A 23592-nucleotide genomic window follows, 5' to 3' on the forward strand; every position below is an offset into this window, starting at 1 on the left:
GTGGAAAGATGGTAAAGTTAAAAGCAATGTTGTTAAGTGGAAGCTCCGGCAGCATCTGTGTGGAAAAAATGCCCCATCTCCCAAGTCCTCTGTGTAACGCAAGGATAAGGTTTAGCTCAAGTTTTTGAACTCAAGTGCGATACAAGCACAAGACAAAAGGCTTTCTCTGTCCGGGTGTAAAGCACATCGTCTGGGCCTGGACCGGTTTGGAGGAAATGGATTCTATTCTAGTCGCACACCACAGATGGAGTGTTAAACATTGATAGGAACGACACAGGCACAAAAGGAGAAGTGTAGCAAAATAGATGTTGTTCTAAGACAAAGTCAGATTGAAATTTTGCTGAGTGAATAAAAATGTCATGTCTGGTGACATAGTATATGCCGGGGTTAGAAGACAATGTAGTCCATAGTTCCCTTTTAAAAACATGAACTACATGACATATATTGGTATTCTAAAGAGGCTAGTATAGCAGCCAATACTATGAGTCAGACTTAACCTTTGTAGACTGAACCTATTCTTCAAGAAGCAATGAGTTATTTTCAGTAAAGCTGGTATTTAACTTTGAGATGATTGGTTTCCATAGTGATCTCTTAGTAAATCTCTTAGTTCTTTGTGGTCTCTGTTTAAATTACCACACTTCCTCTGAGTTGCATGAACATGAACTTGCTTAATTTGGTATAGAAGCACTTTGCCTCTTTTCAAGCTACACATTTTCTTGTTAATCGACACATTTGTTAACCGCGCACATTTTCGCCCTCTGTGCACGCTAACTGAACCACAAGCCACTTCCTGGTACTGGCTTCTCTCCAACACATGCATCACATTGACTTTTTCCACTCTGCAGACACACTATCACGGCTGAACAAAACAGGATTCTGTCAGTCACACTGTGTTGCCTTAAAATGGTAATCTGAGAGGAGATCTGCTTCACTGTGTAACTGCCCATCGTGAACACTAAGAAGCTGGGGATTTTGCACAAAGCTCTAACTAAAAAGCCTTTTTTTATTTCATGCGTGGAGACAAAATCCTCAACAAGAATATTTAATTTAGTTCAACTTTTAATCATTTTTAAAAAAATATATGGAATGTAAAATCCAGAACTGGCAGCATTATAAACATAGTATTAAAAACAACATAAACATTTATTCTATGTTTTCATGAAATGTATTCTTCAGGTTTTACCCTCATAGTAAATTCAAAATTCAGTCTTTTGGGTTCAGTTGGTGATTCTCAGTCCATAAAGTCGTCTCCATCTTTGCTGTTCTGTTGGCTCGACACATCCTCAGCACCAACAGCAGAATCACCAGCAACAATAAAAGCGTCGCACCGAAGAAAGCTCCGATCCAGATGGGCGAGTCGCACGCTGGCTCTGACAAGGCTCTTGTTCCTGCTGCGTGGACAAAACAACATTGATTTTGAAGTAATTACAATCAAACTATGAATCAGACAATCAAACAATAACCTGCATTTGCATCATTTCAACGCTGACCAAACATGTTAACTTGACTGACTGTAATAATGACCTAAATGACCCTAAATGACTCAATAGAAAGCAGATTTCCCCAGATCTACTCACCTTCTGTGTTCACATTTGCTGTTAGATTTCCCGACCTTCTCACTTCGAGCTTTCTCCACCCACTGGACAGAGATGGCACCCATTCTTCCACTTCACAAAAGTACACCCCGCTGTCTGCAGGACTGGGCCTCGTTATGCTTAGGCTGAACTGATTGGGCAGCGGGTGGCCAAACCTTAGTTGCTCATGGCTCTTCGCGGACCAGTAATGAAAGGTGGAGTTACGGTAAGCTGTGAAGAGAGGGCGTGGGTTGGTGTCCGTGTCCTTCTGCCAGAACCATGTGATCTGGAACTCCGACAGGGGGCTGGACTGTGCGCTGATGTTGCAGGGGACCGTGAGGCTCTCCATGGTGCTGATGTTGAACTCTGCCTCGATATTTTCAATGAAGAGATTGCTTTCTGTAAAAACAAATTCATTTTTTCAATATTTTGTATTGTTTCCATTCAAGTATTTTATGTATTTAATGTTGGTCATTCTCCTTGTTAGCAGTAGTATTCAAAACAAAAGTGTTCACAAGAATCAGTCCTATGATGTAGTATGAGGCGGTGACCATACCTGTAACTTTAACAATCAGTCTCATAGGGTTGGTCTTGTTTGAGGCCATTTGTTGCCACTGCCCGTCCCGGTCCAGCTGGTACTGCTCCACGTGGCACACATACGTCCCACTGTCTTCCTCATGGACAGTGTGAATGCCCAGGTCAAAGCTGCTCTGTGTGGGCCTCAGCAGCTGCAGCCTCTCCTGCCGGCCTGGGACAGCCTGGTCCAAAGGGTACGTCAGTATTCCTGTTTGATCCAGCTCTACCAGCGGAACATTATTAATGGACCTGCTGTGCTCAGAGTAGAGCCAAATGACTTTGTAGAAAATAGATGGACTATCTCCTGCAGAGATCAGTTTACACTCCAGCTCCACATCTTCTCCCTCTTTCACTTTCAGCACAGGTGTGGTAGTGTTCAAACGCAGATCACTGGCTGGAACAGTAAAGTAAGTCATTAGTGAAACTGGTGATCACTGTTTCCAGGCTAAGTCTCATACTCACAAGGTTCAATAACAGTAAGCTGTGTTGTTCTGGAGACAGGAGGGAACTGATGCCACTCTTGGCTCGGGTCCTGTTGCCACTGCACCACCTCACAAATGTAGAGCCCTTTGTCGGAGGAACGGGAGTTACGGATGGTCAGAACAAAGTTGGGGCCCTCAGTTCGGCTCACACTGAGGCGCTGCCTCAGATTCAGCTCCACATCACTTCCAAATGTTACAAAGGCATCCTGGTCTGATCTAACGATTGTCTTATTTTCTGTTGGTTGCTTTAGCAACCAGGTGACAGCATAGCGAGACAATGCAAGCCTATTTGAGGAAACAGAACATTTGATTTCTATATCAGCGTTGATATTTGCTCTGATGGACGGGGCCAAGGTCAGAGCTAAATCACTTGCTGTAAAAGAAAGATAAACAACACGAGGTGAGATTTTAAAACCTTGTTAGGACTGTCAGGGACAAAACTTTGTCTGAGAACAAAATACTATTTACCTGGGCTTTCCACACTAACAGCAAGTTCAGAGGAAAACAACTTCCTTGGTGCCTTCTCCAGGACCACAGAGACACTGCACTGGTAGTTTCCAGCTTCTTTTTTACTGGCACTGTTTATGATCAGGTGATACCACATTTCATTCTGTTCGATTTTGTTGTCTATTTTCAGGTGGTATCGTTGATGGTCTCCAAACCAACTGATGGCGCCGTTGGAGTACAGTGTCAGGATGTTGTTTGGAGTTGTGGAGCCACGACGGACACTCAAGGTCAAAGTTCGAGGCAGCTTCAACCTTTTGACCCGACAAATCAACTCCACCTCCTGCCCTTCTGTGGCTCTGTTGTTTCGGTTCATTAGAATCACATTGGCAAACGACTCTGTGACAACAGAGCAGACACACACCACAGTTAATTATTTGATAAAACAATCAGTTTCCTCAACATATTTTGAAAGTGTTGGCAAACATTCTGTACCTAAAGGAGCGACAATCACATTGGCTGTTGCCTCTTTGCTGCTGGCCTTGTTGTTTGTGCTTTTCCATTCTGACACCACACACTGGTAAAACCCGGCAGCCGCCTGTGTGGCCTCTTCCAGCTCCAGAGTGAAGAGGCCTGTGGCAGGGCGCAGGGCTTTTACTCTCACATCCACACTCCCCTCAGCTTTGGCCATGACCCCGTCCATGTTTATGCTGACCAGACTGGAGAAGGGGGCACTTGGTGAGGCTGACTTGCGCTGCCAGGTCACAGAGAGCTGGCCAGTGAATCCGGACACTCTGCAGGCCAGCTCCAGCTTGTCCCCCTCATTCACACGCACACTGGTGGGCATTTCAACTGAGAGGCCACTTTCTGCACAGACAACAAACGGTTTATGTGCGAAAAGCTCACGTTATATACATGCGTGAATACAGAAAATTTAACGTATTCCTTTATTTTATTTATTTAAGGACGAACCAGATGCAATGTTTTAAGTGTTATAGCAGAATATGCTAATTTTCAACACCACACAGGGCCAATTTAAAGTTGCCAATTTTGCCTGGATGTCTTTGGACGGTGGGAGGAGCCAGAGAACCCGGAGAGAACCCACAGTAACACAGGGAGGACATACAGACTCTACCCAGAGAGATCACATGATGTCTGGTCTGGGAATCAAACCCATGATCTCCTTCTTGGGAGGCAAGAGCGCTAGCCGCCTTTGCCACCGTGCACCCCAGCTATGAGTCATTAGTAAATAACTCATAGTAAAGAAGTGTTTTTTTTGGGTATTTTTGAGCGATAAAATACTTAAATAAAGGTGCACCGTTATTGCTTTGCCTAGAACGTTCCACAGTACAGTATTACACTTGTCAGTCTCTGTGTTCACTAACCTATAGCTGCGATGGTGACTGTGTGGGCTTTAGAGTCCTGAGCTGCACCCTGCACAAAATCACCAGTGCTGCTCCGCTCCTCGGGCCACGCTCTGCACACAAACTCTCCCTGATCGCTGGTCCTGACCGGCTGCAGGATCAAACTATAATCCCCGTGCCCAGTCCTGGCGGCCCGCAGCTCTCCCTCTCTCTCCCTTTCGCTGTAATCGGGCCCGACAGACAGAACTCCAGTGGGGCCGACGCGAGCCAGCTCCACTCCTCCACGCAGCCAGGCCACGGAGAAGAACGTCTGCTTTAGATTCTGGGAGTCCACGGCGCAGGACATGGAGAGCCGCTGCCCCTCCTGCAGGGACGAGTGCGGGATAGAGACGGCGACCGCCACGGAGGCGGAATCAGACAGCACCTCTGCAAAGTGGAGAGACAAGAACCACAATGAAACGTCGTTCGCAGACATCCTGTGAACAAAGGATTACGATTACGTTCAACTGTTCACTCTGTTGCAGCAAGTTTAATGACACGTTGACTTTGGGCTCTATGAAAACTTTAGGTCGGCTTTGCCATTGTCAGTCACTTTGATACTGTTGAGAAAAATGTCTGCCGTGGGTTCTTTCACACTGACAATAATATCTCACTTTCAATTCAACTGAAAAAATCTTCAAAAAAGAAAAGAAAAACAAGAGAGTACAAAAACAAAATCACTTTGACTATTTTTAGCGTTATAATACAATATGTTTGGGCCCCTAATTGGCACTGTGTTATTCTGGAGTTGAAGTTACACCATCAAATTAAGCTCAAAACTAATTTTCAGTGCTGCAAAACAAGTTACTTCAACTAAATGTTTTGTAAGTATTTAATGATTTAACTTTTTGCAAACTCCTCTTTTCCTCTGGGTTTATAAAGCAGTTATTAAGATTGAAATGAATGCTTTTATTCTACAATCATTTAGGCTTTATTGTGAGTAGAAAATATAAAGGAAGTGTCACAACCGCAGTGTTCTCAAATGAGGTTTACCTTTAGCTTGCACAGTGAGGTTTGTCTCCGTTGCCTTTTTCGTTGCTATGGCGATCCACGTGCGGTCGGGGTCCTGAATCCACTCCTGAGCCTCACAATACAGTGTCCCTTGATCCGACAGCTTCAAGTGGGACATTTTAAGTCTATAGGTTACCGCCCCAATTTTATCTAACCTGATCAGTTCTGCTTTGTATCGCCCCTCAAAGTCCGGCCCTGGGATCAATACAAAATCTCTGTCCAGTGACAGAAGTGGACGAGAGATGAGATTTTCTGCGTTTCCACGGAGGAACCAGCCCAAGGACAGATGCGTGTGTTGGATGGTGTTGCTGGACACGTCGCAGCTTAACTCCAAACCGTCTCCCTCTGTCTGGGCAAGTGAAGCCGGCGCTGACGATGAGACGCTTAGGGAGTTGTCAATCACTATGGATACAAAAATGCAAGTCAGTTAAAAAGGACTGAAAATGGCAGTCAGTCAGTTTTGTAAGTGTTCTAAAATTGGAAAAATCTGGGAACTGTAATGACGCAAAATATCTTTGAGTTCAGGGAAATGTCATTTTCATTCAAATAAAATAGCTCAAATGACATTGGGAAAAGGGTAAGAATGAAAAAATAAACACCCCAATTGCTTTATTCGTCGGAAATAAATGCGTGTTTGGTATAATTTTGAAAATGCAGGGGCTGTAATTTTGGACAACAGGAGCTCAGCCAGAAAAAATAATGAAGAAATGGTTTTCAGGCATAAGGATTTCTTCTCGATTTGAACGATTTGGCATGACAGCGTTCCTACACGGTCATGCCAAATCTTTTTTGTCACAATCGGGCACTTTAAATCAACATAGGATTTCTTTTGAATTGGGAAAAGATCCTCACAAAATCTTCAAAACAGGAAGGAATGATTTGCCTGAAACCCATGGGTTGGATCTACTGTATTGACTGGTGATGATACAGTCACAGTTTTCACTGGGTTTCTCGCATCTTCATTTGTACAAAAAACAGAGCTTACCGTTGACTGTGGTCATTGCACTGTACGTCCCGTAGTAGTTGCCTTTGGTGTTGACCACAGTGCACTCGTATTCCCCTTCATCTGTCTTCTGAAGGTGTCGAATTTCAAAGACCACTGAGTTTGGGTCCACGTATCTGACTGCGATCTCCCCACTTCTCACGCGTCCTCCATATAATGCGTAGCTAAAATCTTCGGAATTGGTGCTTATGATATTGAGATCCAAAGTTGGGTTTGAGGGCTTCTTGACTCGGAACTCAAAATCGTTTCTGCCACCGATGAGCGGAGGAAGGCCGCTCACACTGCAGGAGATGGAGAGCTTGGAGCCCTCGACCCGATACAAGGGCCCGGCCTGAGCCTCTGTCTGCACTTTATCCCCTCTTGAGAGCAGCACTGCGAGCACACAGATGGCACAGTTAGCTCATATGTCATATGTGATTACTGTACTGCACGTGAAGACCTGACCTTAAACACACTGACACAGAAGACAAGAGAATCATTCAAACACATTTGGTTTCAATACTTAAAGTCCCAGTATGTAACTTTTGGGATGAATAATATACTAAAATAAAAGTTTGTTTTTTCGTTTCGGATGACACCGTTGGGGGGAAAAACGTGCATTGTACAAACCTGACTCGTACTTGGCCTGGAGAAGACTCCTCCAGCTTTTTAAATGGAAATATTGTTTCTTTGGCTAGATTATTCCACATTATGGCATAAAACCATGAGGAATGTCCAGAAGTAAGCGCTAAGGTCTTTCTGTTTCCATGGAATCTTGCAGGTGAGTACCACCTCCAGAAAGTTACATACTGTAACTTTAATAAAAGACAAATCAAGGATGTGAATTGGATGGGCAAGAAATAAACCACCAATCACAGGCAGCGGGGGAATGGGTCATTGATAAATAATCTATACATTTTTAGTACAGCCTATGTCTCTGATGTACATTTAATATTTTATATATATATATATATATATTCAATATGTGTATTTTAATAACATATTGTAATTGCATTTCAATTAGCCTTTTATTGGTTAAAATAACACATTTCTGTGCATTAATATGCCTAAATTAAGAGCAAAATAAATACAAATACAATATTTGTTGAGAGAAGTAGCTGATACTTACCACAGTTGAGCAGCAGAGCCAGTGTTCTTCCTCTTGTAGAGCAGCTCATGGTGATGACCACACACGACCTGCTCACGCAGCTTCATCTGCACAAATCACGCTGTCACTTCAGACACTTGTACAAACTGCTCTTCCTGTAGGTGCACGAAGAGGAAGTCTTATATTTCCTGCATATTACAGTTGCACAGCATTGTTGCAGTTTAACGTCCTCCTCTTTAACGCCTCTCTGCTTCCGGTGGCACTCATGTGGCACAGTTTGGATCAAATCACTGTCAAAACGTGACGTGAGCCTGTGGGATGTGAGGACTTTGGATGGACAGGTAAAAGCCGTCAAACATCATTGTTACAATCACTCCTTCCTCATTTTAGAAGGCGATCATTTCACACACGCATGCGCATCGTTTTCGACAATAAACGCGTTATTGAAATCCACACATTCATAAATTATTGATGAATTACCCGGCTCTGTAGACACTCCCTAAACTTGATATCGTCACATTAAATCCCGTGGACGATGAAGCCAGTGGAACATAAACACAGTGATTGATTAATTGCAATATATTTTAAGTCTAAAGAATAAAGTCTAAAGTCTGGAGAATAAAGTCTAAAGTCCAAATACAGTGGGTGGCGGGAATGAAACACTCAACCGCCATAAAACACCAAAGAATAAGAAGAATAAATAGTTTTACATTAACTAATTCTTAAGCGTTGAAGCAGGAGATAACAACTGAAATGGGACTGAAACAAATTAGGCAACAGTGCCCCCTAGTGGATAAAACAATGTCTCACTCTTCATTACTTCTACTTACTACATGTTAGATCACAATAAATAACATAGTAGAGAATAAATATTATAGATCTGAAATGTATAAGACAACGAGTAGAAATTTGTTTTAATTACACAGTGGATATTCAAAGAATGAAATAAAAAGTTCTGCAGTGAATATAAATGTCAAATTGAAGACATTTTGTGCCTTCAAAATGCATTTCCATACACAATTATAAAAATGTGAACATAGTCATATGTGTGTATATATGTAAGTATTATTCAAACATGAATAGTCCTTAGACGGAACTTTACAGTCATCGCAAGAAGAAGTGCTTAGTAACAAGTGTTGCTTCAAGTTCCCCTGAAGCAAAAGAAGGAAGTCTAATGAGGGCAGGAAAAAACATATCAACATATCAAAGACTGCACGGCCACGATGGCAACTTCGGAGCTGACTTTTGACAGTTAGAAGTTGCAGCATAACCCAGTGTAACGGTTTACCATTTCCTACAAGTTTACAGTAGCAGCAACGGTGATGAGTGATACTTTGGAGACCACCACAGACACCCCGGCCCTGTCTGCGGCTGCTTCTGGAGCTGACAGTGGTCCAGATGGGGATGGACAGTCGGTTACTGGTACCACTGACCTGTGCTGGGAAGATGCTGGTCTTCCCATGGAGCTCCAGAAAGGAATGGAAAACCTACGGCTGAACAGAGAACTGACCGATGTGATACTGAGTGTGCAAGGAGACGACTTCCCCTGTCATAGAGCCATCCTCGCTGCTGCCAGTCACTACTTCAGGTACAAACGTTCAGGTTAAAGATGCACTGAGTGACTTTTCAGGTGGGAGTTTGTCTTCATGATGATGTTACATTAAACGTATCTATTTTGTGTTCATTAAATTGCAGGCGTTTTAACTGCTCAAGAATACTTAAAAAAAAAACAAGCATTTTTACTGAGAGCGGCGTCAGCTTTCCACAGACTGCACCTTCCACCAGAAAAGTTACAGAGTGCACCTTTAATATATGAATGAATTGTTGTAAATGTTGTGTTTTCTCACAGGGCAATGTTCTGCAGTGGTCTGAGGGAGAGCCGGGAAGAGCGAGTGGACATGAAAGGACTGGACAGCGCCACCATGAGGATTCTCCTGGACTACACTTACACAGGCCGGGCTCTGATCACAGAGACAAATGTCCAGAGGATTGTTGAAGCGGCCAGTCAGTTTCAGGTAAGAAAATATGAATATAGTTGTATCTACAGTCGTTCTAGTAGCTTTGGACATTTGTCATGATCATAAAAAGCAACAGCAGGAATAACACAAAAACATCTACAATAAGAACCTTGAATGATGAAAATCTGATAAGAAATGTTTCTATAATAAGATTAATAATAATAAAGATCTTCAAGAGCTAATAGTATCACGCAATAACTGATGAATTACTAAAGAATCGAGTAAAACAAAGTGCATGCTGTTCTCCAAAAGGCACTCTAATGACTCAAAACTATCTATTCCGACCCTTGATGGGAGAATGATTGAACAAGTAAAACATACTAGAAATACTTGATCATCTGGTTTGAAGATCATCTCTCTTTCAACATGTGAAGAGAGCTGACAAATTGTCATCTTCTTTATGAATAGAAACGTGTTTTCCTCTCAATGGTAGAAAACAGTTAATCCACCACTGTCACGTATACTCTAATGTACGATGGCAATAAACGAGAAGAGAACAGCACTGCATTTTTTGTGCTAATGAAAGAGTCTCATTAGTATTTTGCCTGATTACTTCACAAGTATGCTGAAGATCAGGCTTCATCAGTTGAGATCTCAGGATGTTTTCATGTTACAATCACATTGTGTTGCTCCTTGTGTTTGGAACAAGACAGACTATTTAATGTAGTCAATCTAATGCCTTTTCATTCATTTAAAGCTCTTTTTGAAGATTACACACAATGCCAGTGAATTTCTATTGATCATTTATGGATTGGTCTATCTTGATAGTTTGTGTTTGTTTTATGTGTGTTTCGTGAATAACAGGGTACTCATGAATAAATAAATACAAGTAAGAAACATGTATTCTGTTAAAATTGTTATAATGCTCTATTGACAAATTGACTGCTGTACAATGTATCAGGACAAATTGCTGGTACATGTTTATTTGATGTATATAGTCATCATTTCTTTCCTACATAAGTTTCAGTTTGATTTTTAGAAATTAAACAAATGACTCTCTACCTCATAAGGGAAGTGAAAGTGCAAACATGTTCACTCTTAAGATTTGTTTTCCGTGTGCTTCCAGAATAGCTTCACAGCTGCACAAAGCAATGAGCCGAGTTTTTGTGGTGTAAAAGTAGTGACATTTACAAAAGTGTTCAAACGTTTTGTCAACTGAGATCAGAGACCAGAGACTAGAATCTTTATCTTCATGATCATACACTTGAATATAGTTATAAGATAAAAACTGTCACGAACAGCAGAACAGAGCCAATTACGAAACAGTCTTTAATACATGCGTTCGCGATGACGTGATACAGCCGGGACTTCCCCATAGCGGCCATTTTAAAAGGGGCACGCGATTTATAAAAAGCAACACGACTGCATCCTTTTCTACGGCATAATGAGCTACGAATACTTTGATTCTTTAGACGATAACGGCAAACTAAGGTACACGACAAAGCTATCATTTCTTGGTCAGTCAACAGAGCAATGTCCTAACAGAACGCAGTTTTTTGGCATTTTGGCCTCATATTTCCTGGATTTTTTATGTAGTAGACGTGCTATTGTGCCCCTTTCAAAATGGCGGACTCGGTTGCCACTGCACAAGTTCCCGGATGTGCAAACGCATGTATAGCACGAACAGTAAAGTATAATGTCACTGGTACGACAAGGGGAGGTCCTTCCAGCGGTGGTCAGAGCCGGCATTCAGCGGTGTCAGAGAGTAGACGAAAGTCGTAGTCGTTAATCCATTCCAGGTTTGGTACACGGGCAAACAGGAATATCAGAGGTAAAGCAGAAGGGAAACTCCAGGGTTGATGACGGCAAACAGAATCACGAGGAGCAGGCAAAAAGATCAGAGTCAGGGTCAGAATAGTGATCAAACTCTCAGAACACTCGAATGCTGGGGCTAACAGGGCTTCGCAGACAATCTCGCACTGAACAGAGGAAAACCAACACCTAAAATACTACACCCAGTGATTAACAATGAGATACAACTGTGATGAGCTGAGGGACAAAAGGGGCGGTAACCAGAGGGAGAACAAGAAGGGAGGAGGGAAACGAAGAGGAGCGGAGATAGAAGACTGTGTAAAACATGACAAAACACCAGATAGTGACCATGACAAAAACAAACTGATGCTTGTGACTAACTAACTGATGAATGAATCAATAAATATATGCAAGGCAAGGCAAGTTTATTTGTAGAGCACATTTCATATACAAGGCAATTCAAAGTGCTTCACACAACAGGAAAAATGCGTTAAAATCACAAAGAAATTACAGAAAACAGAAATACAATAAATTAACTAAATAAAATATAAAAAAAAACACCTAGCCAAATCCAAATTTATCGGACCACATTGGCAGGCATTCTCCTTATGCAATTGTATCTAAATAGTAGTTTTAGAATTGTAGAGAATTTCTCTAAAGAAAGACCTTTTAATTTGAATACATTTAAAAGGTGCTATTTTTAAGCTAAAATTTAAAGGTGCAGGGTACTACCTCAAAATAGTCCCAGATACATATTTTAGTATTAAAAATGTCAAAAATAAAAAATAAATCATATTTAAACAAAACTGTTTTTAGCTTAGATTTGAACATTGTCAGAGTAGAACCTGTCTCACATCTTCAGGAAGAATGTTCCAGATTTTAGCTGCATAAAACTGAAACGCAGATTCCCCATGTTTTGTCCTGACTCTGGGCACCAGCAGGAGACCGGTCCCTGAGGTCCTCAGAGTCTGAGATGGTTCATATGGCACTAACATGTCCAAGATGTACTTTGGTGCTAGGCCATGGAGAGACTTGTACACAAGCAGAGCTGCTTTAAAGTCTATTCTCTGAGCCACAGGAGCCAGTGCAGAGACCTGAGAACAGGACTAATGTGATCATACTTCCTGGTTCTAGTCAGGACCCGAGCAGCAGCGTTCTGGATGAACTGCAGCTGCTTTACAGCTCGTTTTGAGAGGTCAGTGAGCAGGCCGTTACAGTCTAATCTACTGGAGACAAACGCATGGATAAGTCTCTCTAAATCTGGTTTGGACACTATACTTTTGATTTTGGCAATGTTTTTTAGATGGTAAAAAGCTGCTGATGTTATTGATTTGATGTGGCTGTTAAAGTTCAAGTCTGAGTCCATTATTACCCCCAGATTTCTAACTTGGTTTGTAGGTTTTAGAGCGAGACTCTGGAGGTGACCGCTAACACTTTCTCTTTGTTTCTGTGGGCCAAAAACGATTATTTCAGTCTTGTCTGAGTTCAGTTGGAGAAAGTTGTTTTGCATCCACAAACTGATCTGGACGCAGTGACAGAGTGAATCCTCTGGTCCATATTCACCTGCGACAGTGAAACATAGATCTGAGTGTGTGTCGTCTGCATAATTGTGATAGGACACATTTTCACTGCGTATCAACTGACCCAACGGCAGCATGTAGAGGTTGAACAGAAGGGGACCCAGGACTGACCCTTGGTGCACTCCACAGGTCAGGGTTATGTGGTGATCACAGCTACCTATTTCAACAAAGTACTTCCTGCCTTCCAGATAGGACCTTAACCAGTTTAGGGCAGTGCCAGTAATGCCCACCCAGTCCTCTAGTCTCTGTAAGAGGATCCCATGATCAACAGTGTCGAAAGCAGCACTCAGATCTAACAGAATTAAGACTGAGGCTTTGCCCGTGTCAGTGTTCAGGCGGATGTCATTTGTCACCTTGACAAGAGCAGTCTCAGTGCTGTGATGAGGTCTAAAACCTGACTGAAAAACATCAAATGAGTTGTTTATTAAGAGGAAATCTGTGAGCTGTTGGTAGACAACCTTTTCAAGGACTTTGCCCCAAAATGGCAGATTAAAGATTTAAGGTAATTACTCAGTACTGCGGCATCCAGACTGCTCTTCTTTAGGAGAGGCTTTATGACCGCAGTTTTCAAAGACATTGGGAATGTTCCAGATTGAAGCGACATGTTAACTTTGTGAGTGAGTGGTGCTAATAAACTGTTCAGCACAGACTTTAGAAATCTGGTGGGTAACACATCAAGGCAGCATGTAGATGAACTCAGACTGGTGATGATTTCATGGACAGTTTTGTCAGTTACTGATGCAAAGGGAGTCAGCTCTAAGTGCCTTGGTAGTTTTAGGGTAATTTTTTTGCATTGTGGGATTTATAGCATTTTTAATGCCATAAACGTTGTCATTAAAGAATAATGCAAACTCATTACACTTGGATGTGGAAATGAGTTCTAACGGCAGCTGAGCTGGAGGGTTTGTTCATCTGTTTACTGTGGCAAACAGGACACGCGAGTTGTTACTGCAGCTTCCAATTATTTCAGAGAAATATCTTTCCCTAGTTCTACATAAAATGAGGTTGTACATGTTGAGCTTCTCTTTGTAAATCTCTTTTTGAACCTTGAGCTTTGACTTGCACCCTTTCCGTTCGGCCCTGCGGCACTCCCTTTTCTGTGCCCTGACCGAATAAGCAGAAGGCACCGCAGAGAAATTTTCTCTGCGGTGCCTTCTGCTTATTTTTAACCATTTTAGCCTTCATAGGGACGATGGTGTCCAGAACATTCAAAACACTAGATGTAACAGAGTTCAACAAATCATTTATATTAGAACATGAGATATTTTCAAAGTTTATCATTATCATAAACAGTGCACCTGTGCCATCATTTATGTGTCTCCTTTGAACAGCTGCAGGACCAGCCTGCGGTTTGGGAAAAACAGACAGGTCAAAGAAGACACAGAAATGATCGGACAGAGCAGCATCGATCACATTAACATTTGAAATATTTACCCCCTTTGTAATTATGAGATCTAGAGTGTGTCCTCTGCTGTGGGTGGGGCCTCTCACATGCTGAGTAAGACTGAAAGGACAGCATCAAGCTCTTTAGCATTTCTGTCACAAATATTATCAACATGCACATTGAAATCACCTGTAATGACAAAACCATCAAAGTCTGTGCATACAACTGAAAGCATCTCGGTGAAATCATCAATAAAACTTTGGCAGTGTTGGGGAGGCTTGTATAAAACAATGAAGAGAATGGATGGAGACTGTTTTAGCTCCATTTTAAAGGATACATAAGATAAGATAAGATAATCCTTTATTGTCCCACATACTCAAATGATGAAAACACCTCAAAAGACAACCTGCGGGTAATTATTTCATCTCTAAAGATAGCACAAACTCCACCCCCTTTTTTGTTTTCTTGTGTTTCAGATTCAAACTTAAAGTTAGGTGGGGCAGATTCTATCAGAACTACATTTCCTGTGTTTTTGTCAAGCCATGTTTCAGTTAAAAACATAAAATCAAGATTATAAGAAGAAATAAACCTGACTCGCATTTTGTTTTTCCATCTGTGTGATGTGACTACAGAAATAGTACTAGGGGGGCTATCTTTTACATATAAACAAACAATAATTAAGTGGCTCAAAATTCCACTACGTTTAAATATCTTTCAGAAGCTATATCAAGGAAGCCAGTATTGTGCAACTATTTCCTCTCATTTCCTTTGCTCTCTCACTCTAGTTCCTGCGTGTGGTTGACGCCTGTGCAGCCTTTCTGAGCAAGTCTTTACATTTGGACAGCTGTGTTGAGATTCTTAACTTGGCTGAGAGTCACGCCATCCCCTCCCTCAAAACCACAGCCCGGAACTTCATCATCTCCAACTTCGCTAAAGTGGTGACTCAGACGCACTACCTGGAGCTTCCTGCAGGCTCTCTGGAAACGGTCCTGCAAAGCGACGACCTCAGCGTGACCTTTGAGGAGTATGTTTTCGATGCACTGATGCGCTGGGTGCGAGCAAAGCCGAAGGAGCGCAGTCCTTTACTGGGGAGGTTACTGGCTCACGTGCGGCTGCCACTGCTCGAGCCAGCGTACTTTGTGAACAATGTGGAGTGCGATGAACTGATAAGGCAGTGTAAAGAGGCCTTTCCACTGCTGCAAGAGGCACGCAACTTTCACCTGTCCGGCCGAGAGGTGAGTGGATTGAACACACGCTGAGCAGACTTACACACACCACTGTTTTGTCTGTGTTATTTCTTATGTGACAGCTCCCATGGGCATCAGCGGTTATTATTTCAACACAGTTCCTTTCCTTCCACACAAAACAAGTGGAATGCTGGCTTGGCCTTCTAAGATTCGGGTTTTGATTGAAAAGGATTGATAACTGATTTTGAGAACATGAATGATTATGTGGAATTACAGCATGGTCCCAGGCACAGCCGCAAAACACATTTGTTCACCGCACAACCAAGCAGCCAAAACACATCCGCTTTCATCACTGTCACATGCTTCAAAATTATCATTTATTACATTTTGATAGCTTCAGACATTTTCTCAATTATCTTTCAAATATATTCATAATTTGCTCCTTAACCACTCATTTACTCAGAAACAAAGCGGCTGGGTGAGCTGTTTCCTATAAGAGCTTTAAACTGGGGAAATCACTATCCACTGGAATTAAGAGTATTTCTGAATTTAAAATGTTAGGAAAGTATAGAATATAGTATAAAAATATATTTGATAGTTAAAATAATGCTAATAATGGAAACGTGTTTTTAAGTATTTTGTATTGGCCGTGGCTGCAGAGCCGCGGCGCGGTCAAATGGCCCAGCAGTTTCAGGAACCGCGGCACTGCCATATAGCCTCATGGCTAACCCTAACCCTAACCTTAACCCTAACCCTAACCTTAACCCTAACCCTAACCCTAACCCTAACCTTAACCCTAACCCTAACCCTAACCCTAACCCTAACCCTAATCCTGACCCTGACCCTAAAACGGTGCGGTCAAATAGCGCAGCAGTTTCAGGAGCCGCAGCACAAAATAACATGGCAGTTTCGGGTGCGCGCCGCGGCTCTGTAGACACTCCCTTTTGGATTGTAAAGTTAAAATTAGCACTGGCTAAAAACTTGATGGGCATCGGCAACAATCTTTGTTGTGACTACAGTATGTCTGAATGCACTGTCCCTGCAAAACAGATAAAACTTCATTCAGGGTGACATTCTTTGTAAAGGTTTTGAGTTCAAGTGAGGGCTTTGAGCCAACAAAAATATACTGTATACATAAAATTGCTGCTCTTGACAAAGAAATGCACAATTCTACATATGTCGGTGTAATCCCTCATTCGTCCAGGCGTGTTCCATAGTAGAAAAAGCTTCAGTTGTAGTCATCTGGACTCAGTTTGAGTCACTGCATTTAACATATTAAAAGTTCTCAAAATCTATTTTACATAGTTTGACTTTTTCTTTTACTCTTTTTTGCCTTTGTCTCTGTACTTTTACATATTTACACAACACCACCGGCTTGGTCACAACGGTTTACAGAAACCCTTGATCCACACTGTGCTCCTCTTTGACTCAGGTGGTGTGTGAGAGGACCAAACCGCGGGTGTCTCACTTCCTGTCCGAGGTGTTCCTGATTATCGGGGGGTGCACGAAAGACGAGCGCTTCATCTCCACTGTCACCTGCCTGGACCCGCTGAGGCGCAGCCGGCTCGAGGTCGCACGGCTCCCCTTCACCGAGCTGGAGGACGAGACCCACAACAAGAAATGGGTGGAGTTTGCCTGCATCACGTTTCGAAATGAAGTCTACATTTCAGGTGAAGTTACAACAAGAACATGGTAAAAGTATAAAATGTGATGCTGCTTGAAGAGTTCAGGGTAATTGGATGTATGTACTGTATGTAATCTCATGTTTATATACATACAAGTTAACAAAAGCAGTTTCAGCATGGCCAAAATTTCTTCATTGAAAACAGTTATGGTTATACGTGTTCTGTCTTGCCCTGACAGCTAATTTTGCTGTTGCTTTCCAGTCGAGTACAAGATCAACCCTATCACGACATCAGCAGCATGCTTGGTCTTGTACGCGGGTGGTTTAAGCCGTTTCCCCTCCGAGGAACTGCCACTTGAGTTGTTGTTTGCTCACCCACACGTCCACAGAAATTTCCCCAAGAGCTGTATTGATTTATTGTAGAGATGTTCTGCTTCTCACATCATTGTTTCTGAATAAACAGCGGCCTTCAATGCTTTCTTTTCTTTCCATTCAGGAGGTAAAGAGACACAGAATGATGTGTGGAAATATAACGGCGCCCTGGACAAATGGATACAGATTGAGTCGCTGTCAATAGCTCGCTGGAGGCACAAGATGGCCGTCCACCAGGGCAAAGTCTACGTGATCGGAGGCTTTGATGGAAACCAAAGACTTTGTAGTGTTGAGGCCTATGACCCCTTTCATAATCGCTGGACACAGGTAATAAACAGTACGCAGACCGGCCACATTATGAGCTACTTCTGATGTAATGGTTTCTACATGCAAACCAGTCTAATTTAACTCAGTATTTAGACAAATCCCTATACTAATACATGTATTATATAGATAGAGGACATGTATTTACATTTAGAAGCATCTAGATAATGTGGCTGCATGTTGGCTCATAGAAGAACATCATGTGATCTTCTTTGTGTTGCACAGGTGACGCCTCTTGCTGAGGGGGTAAGCTCTTTTGCTGCTGCCAGTTTTGATCGGAGGATTTATGTGATTGGTGGAGGTCCGAATGGAAAACTGGCGACAGACAAGGTCCAGTGCTGGGAACCTGGGACTGACAGCTGGGAGACGAGGGCTCCCATCCCCGTGGAGACCAAGTGCACTAATGCGGTCACGTTCAGGGACTGCATCTACGTCGTGGGTAAGAAAGAGACATTCCAGGGCTTGCAACTATTCTTCATCAGAAATATATTCAGCTCCTGTGATGGAATTTATGAATTTACAGGAAATTGTGTTGGGAAAAAACAGCATTTCTTTTGAACATACCATAAAGAAAGAGTGAAATAAGAATGTGAAGGTGAATATTACATGGGTTTCAGAACAATGACAAATTAGGATAGTTGTCATAGTGATGAACAGTTTAAAACAAAGTATTATATCTTTTGAATTGGAAAAAGTCCTCAAAATGTTGCATGTTACAGGAAGCTATTAGTTATTATCATGTATAAGCAGATGCATTCTTTTATACAAAATAGACTAAATATACTCATCTAAATAAATAAAATTAAAAATAAAGAGCAATAGAGTGATAATGTCTTATAATTATATTATTTTGGCAAAACCCCTTTCAAAGAGTTACTTATAAATTACTTTTGACAGTGTGTATTTGGCCTTGGTACAAAGTTCACTCCTTTCTCTGTCCTCAGGTGGTGCGATGCATGCGATGTACTGCTACTGCCCCCGGTCAGACGCCTGGACCCTGGTCACTCGTCTGGGGGAGCGGGCGAGCTGTGCCATCGCCGCCTGTAACAACAAGATGTTCATCACTGGGGGGCGGGACAACAAGAACCAAGTCATCTCTGCAGTGATGTGCTGGGACGTGAGCAAAGGACTGCTGACTGAGGAGTGTGTCTTACCCATGGGGGTGTCCCACCACGGCAGCGTCACTCTCATGAAGTCCTACACACATATACACAGGGTGGCACAGGCGCCTGCAGAGAACCAGAAATGAGAGAATTATAGTTGAGATTTTACGACAAGTAAAAAGGATTATTCATTGAACTGACTCATTACAAACTGCTGAATAAAGTATTTTAAAAAACATCTTTGGGAAATCTGTGTATTGGTGTCATGTGTCATCTAAAATTCCATTTGCATCTACAAAAAATGTATTTAAAAGTTGCACAAAATTCTATCGTTAATTTAAAATTTACATAAAAAATAGCTATATTGATTAAAACATTGATTGGTTATTTTTCCTCTTTTTAAGTCAAAAAATGACCAGTAAGCTTTATTGGAGGCGACAGTATTGCGTGAAATGGCGATGAGAGAGAGGGAAGGACATTTGGCAAATTGTTGAAGCTGGATTCAAACACAGGATCCTGGCATGTGTGCTATCCACTCGGCCATCGAGCGGCTTTAAGGACAGATAATATACTAGATCCATGGGACAGCACAGTGAATATGACACACGCGTGAGTAAAGTAGTACCATAAACCCCGCTCTCTTTCCAAGGGCACGTCACGCACACCGGAAGTCACAGGTGCTGCTGCCCTGGGGGGCCGACTCTGTGGAAAGGTGTGTCCATGCCATGCTCGTACAAAACATCGCGGAAAAGGGGGGGTTTCCGGCCGTTTCCGCGGATCCGCGCGGATCCGTGATTAGGGGTCTTTTTTTTAACCTTTTTTCTGTAAATAGGGGTACTTTTTCAAGCAATCTTGGTGATTTTTTTTGTTTGTTGACTGTGACGGTGCGCCCTAACCGCCCAGTCATCTCTTCTCCCCGGCGTGCGTGCCCGGCTCTCTCACGGCCCGAGAGTGCCGCGCACACAGAGCGGCCGAGCGGAGCGCGCACGCGGCGCGCGCGGTGCGCTCTTCGTGTTTGCGGAGCGCCCAGTTAGATGAATCATGAACCTTCACTTCCCTGAACTGTTTCCCCACTGCCCGGACACTTTTCCCCGCTGTAAAGCGTTCGTGCAGACTACGCACCACACTCACCTACTGCTGCTGCTCCTCTGGGCCGAGGCTGATAATGAAAATACATTTTGCTTATAAATAGAGTGCTGAGTTTTGTGCTATGAAACTTGTGTACATTAAAAAAAAAACTGTTATATGTGCTAAATAACTATCTGTACATAAAATGTCTGCCTTGCATGTGAGTTATGTTCATGTGCTTGAACATACAGTGAGCTATCTTGATCTGAACCTGTTTTTTTGACAACTCATTGCTATAACTATCATTGTGTACTTGTATATATGTTTGAAATAAAGTAATTTCTGAGAATTTTCATGTTATTGAATTGTAAATTTGTATCACAATACTATGGTAATATGTTTCAGTGCACTTTTCTAACTTTTAAAGTGAAAAAGGGTATATTTTCAGGCTTTGTCAATGAAAAGGGGTACATTTTGGTTGTGGTCAGTGAAAAGGGGTACTTTTTTGGGGGTGATGAGGTCAGTGATTAGGGGTGTTTTTTCAAACCTGTGTACGAGCATGGGCACTATATAAAAGCTATAGAGTCGGCCCCCCGGGGCTGCTGCAGGTGTCGGTCCAGAGTTTCTCCCAAACGCTTTTACGCACGGATTAGTTTGGGACGTCTTTAGTCCTCTCACTTTACAACTCATTTCCGTTTGCGTTGCTCTGTTTACATCGTTTGCTGCTGGTCACTGTCCTGGATCCTTTGCCTGACCAGCCATTCCCAACAGAATGTGGGCGGGGCTGGCGTGTCAGGCGAAGGATCCTTCAGAAGTCTGAATGTGAAAGTGAAAGTTGGATTAAAGGTGCGTCGCGTCTCCAGACCGTGCTCAATGGCTCTGCTGTATTTCCACTGGTGGTTCATCCTGAATCTAACTTTGGGTGAGTTTTCAGATCTTCCCTGTCGGTTTTCTGTGAGTAAAGTGTGTTTGGAGGAGGCGTGAGGCAAAACATATAAAATCTTATTGTATCTTATCTTAAGCAAAAGCCCTTTGTTCAAAATCTAATTGGGAAACAAGAAAATAAGTATATCTAATTTTACTATGATCATAAGGTGTGCTAAAGAAAAGGTTTAACATACATTTTACTAGATTGTCTACAACAAATTGTATAGATATATTGTAAGACTGTAAACAATTAGGACATGTTTAGTCATTTTGTCAAGTGGAACTGAAATGAATTGAGTTGTTTATGACATCATCTCATAAAAAACAAACAAAAGTTTTCCAAATCCCAATGTAGCACCTTAGTTAAAATGAACTAACTTGTTTATGTAATAATGTTGTAATAATCTGTTGTGCAGTTGCAGGTCAGTATTATGTCCTTAAAGGCAGAGAGGCCATCCTGACTCCGTCCCTCCCCAAAGCTCCTGATGACATTCTGTGGAAGCACAATGGGGATAAAGTCATCACGTTTAACACTGCAGAGGAGTGTGTGTTTGGCTCGTATGAAGGACGGGTCACGCTGGCCTGGACCACAGCTGAACTCTCCATCGCAGACGTCAGATATGAGGACAGTGGAGAGTACGAGCTGGAAGCCTTCATCGGAGACCGGCCTCACCAATCACAGTTCATGCTCAAGGTCCTAGGTCAGTAAAAGGTCATGCGGAGTCTTTATTTCCAATCATTGTACACGGAATCCTTTATATCTAGCAAATATTCATGTTGTGACAAGCCTAGTTTTAATCTTTTGTTGCATAACGTTTGGGTTGATTTTATCAGGTTGTATTGTTACAATTCTAAAATTTGATCTCAATACTAAAAGTTTGATACGCAATGCAAAGTTCAAGACCAGTGTGATAATTTTTTATGCTCTTTTTAAAAATGTATTTTAGATTCTAGAATGTAATTTTCAACACAAACCATAAGTAGGTTATGTATTTAATTATTATATTTATCTGATCTCATACTAGTTCTAAATCTTCTGATATTAATTGAAATAGGAAATCTTCTCGTTAATATTTATTTTATTGATACTAGTTTTAGAAGCGGTATTGATACTTTTGATAACCCTAGTATCAGCGTTAGACTGTTTATTCAAAATTAGGGTTTTTTAATCATTTAGAAAGTATTTGTTTTTCAATTATATCAATAAAACAACCAGATATTTTTTTTTGAAATATATAATTTTTTATTTACATTCATTGGACGAACCAGATGCAATGTTTTAAGTGTTATAGCAGAATATGCTAATTTTCAACACCTGTCCATAGAGCCAATTTAGAGTTGCCAATTTGACCTAACACATGCATGTCTTTGGACGGTGGGATGAGCCTGGAGAGAACCCACAGTAACACAGGGAGAAGATGCAGACCCAGAGAGATCATGTGATGTTGGACTGGTCTGGGAATCAAACCCATGATCTCTTTCTTGGGAGGCAAGAGCGCTAACCACCTTTGCCACCATCTAAACATTTTACTTGTACCCTTTTTATAATGCTTCTTTTTAATTTAGTCCTTCTTATTACTTAAATGAATGCCATTATTGACTTGGTGGTTGCACACAGACAGAGACCGTTTCAGTTTCAGTCTTTCAGCGAGATTTTCATTGAAAAAAAAACAAAAAAAAAAACTATTTGTCACCACCTCTACAACGTTCTGTTTGAATTGTAAAGACTATTATGATTATTAGTCCTTTGTTGATTTGATCTTGCGCAGACAAAGTTTCCGTTCCCGTGATAAGATGTGAGATGAGCGAAGAGAGCGGTGACGGTCATAATCGTTCTGCCACACTGCTCTGCTCTTCGGAGTCCGACACTCCTGAAGCTCTGACGATTAAATGGAACGTGGACGGTGAAAGTCACCAGGGCCAGACCTTACCCATCGCCCTGGGCAACAAGCAGGACGACATCACATACAGCTGCACCGCAAATAACCCCCTGCTACAGGAAACCAGCAGCTTCATGGCCAAAGACTGCTACACAGGTTCTACTACTTCTGTTATAGAAAAAAATCTAAATCATTTCATCGCTTGATCGTCTCGTAGATATGTATTCACCAGGGCTACATAACAATATGTTGCACAAATATCAAAGCAATTTAGTAAAAACCCAAGATTGCTTGAAATAAACTATATTGTAATAATAACACTAAGGTTCTCTTCATCTGAGAAGTGAAAATGTAAAAAAGACGAGACAAGATTTTCTTCTGATTTGTCTTAATTCAGCCTTTTTTGTCGTTAGTTTATTCTTTAGTAAATCACATTTTTACTTGTTAGTTTCATTCAAGCAAACTATCTGTGTCAAAATATAGAAATATTTTATCACATGTTTTCATATTGTGCAGTTCTAGTATTAAATTACATAATGGGTCAGTGGCTTTCATTATCTTATTTAACACGCTTTACTCTAATGTATTGTTTATTCATTCTGTCATTACCTTTTGATTCTTTATTTTGCAGAAAGAACTGCTCAGACTCAGGATGTACTTGTACCTGTACTCGTACTCATAAGCCTTGTCATCCTTCTGGTAGTTTGCTTTCTTTACTTCAAGTTTCGAAATGAATTAAAGAGAGGTACCTGTCGTTTTTGTTGACCATATTACTTTTTCTTTATAAATATTT

General features: G+C 41.7%; 3 protein-coding genes across 3 annotated transcripts; 2 read left to right on the forward strand and 1 right to left on the reverse strand.

Moving 5' to 3' along the window:
* Window positions 1–1569: 1569 nt before the first annotated feature.
* On the reverse strand, window positions 1570–7650 carry LOC140359261 (immunoglobulin superfamily member 3-like). The gene is made up of 9 exons (XM_072444120.1): window positions 7602–7650; window positions 6476–6892; window positions 5473–5892; window positions 4462–4866; window positions 3572–3943; window positions 3101–3475; window positions 2613–3005; window positions 2131–2544; window positions 1570–1973 (listed from the first exon to the last, which is right to left on the reverse strand). Exons 1-9 carry the CDS (start codon window positions 7648–7650, stop codon window positions 1570–1572), a joined length of 3249 nt encoding a protein of 1082 aa, XP_072300221.1.
* A 1006-nt stretch (window positions 7651–8656) lies between these two features.
* On the forward strand, window positions 8657–19096 carry klhl6 (kelch-like family member 6). The gene is made up of 7 exons (XM_072444545.1): window positions 8657–9168; window positions 9430–9595; window positions 15100–15549; window positions 16934–17171; window positions 17622–17824; window positions 18047–18260; window positions 18766–19096. The coding sequence occupies exons 1-7, from the start codon at window positions 8903–8905 to the stop codon at window positions 19068–19070; spliced, it is 1842 nt and encodes a 613-aa protein (XP_072300646.1). The 5' UTR covers window positions 8657–8902; the 3' UTR covers window positions 19071–19096.
* Window positions 19097–20865: 1769 nt separating this feature from the next.
* LOC140360078 (lymphocyte function-associated antigen 3-like) lies at window positions 20866–23481 on the forward strand. The gene is made up of 4 exons (XM_072445394.1): window positions 20866–20914; window positions 21336–21620; window positions 22689–22969; window positions 23431–23481. Exons 1-4 carry the CDS (start codon window positions 20866–20868, stop codon window positions 23479–23481), a joined length of 666 nt encoding a protein of 221 aa, XP_072301495.1.
* Window positions 23482–23592: the final 111 nt, after the last annotated feature.

Source organism: Eucyclogobius newberryi, unplaced genomic scaffold, assembly GCF_026437365.1.
Source record: "Eucyclogobius newberryi isolate DKJ021-1_F unplaced genomic scaffold, fEucNew1.0.hap1 SCAF_14, whole genome shotgun sequence".
NCBI classification, from domain to species: domain Eukaryota; kingdom Metazoa; phylum Chordata; class Actinopteri; order Gobiiformes; family Gobiidae; genus Eucyclogobius; species Eucyclogobius newberryi.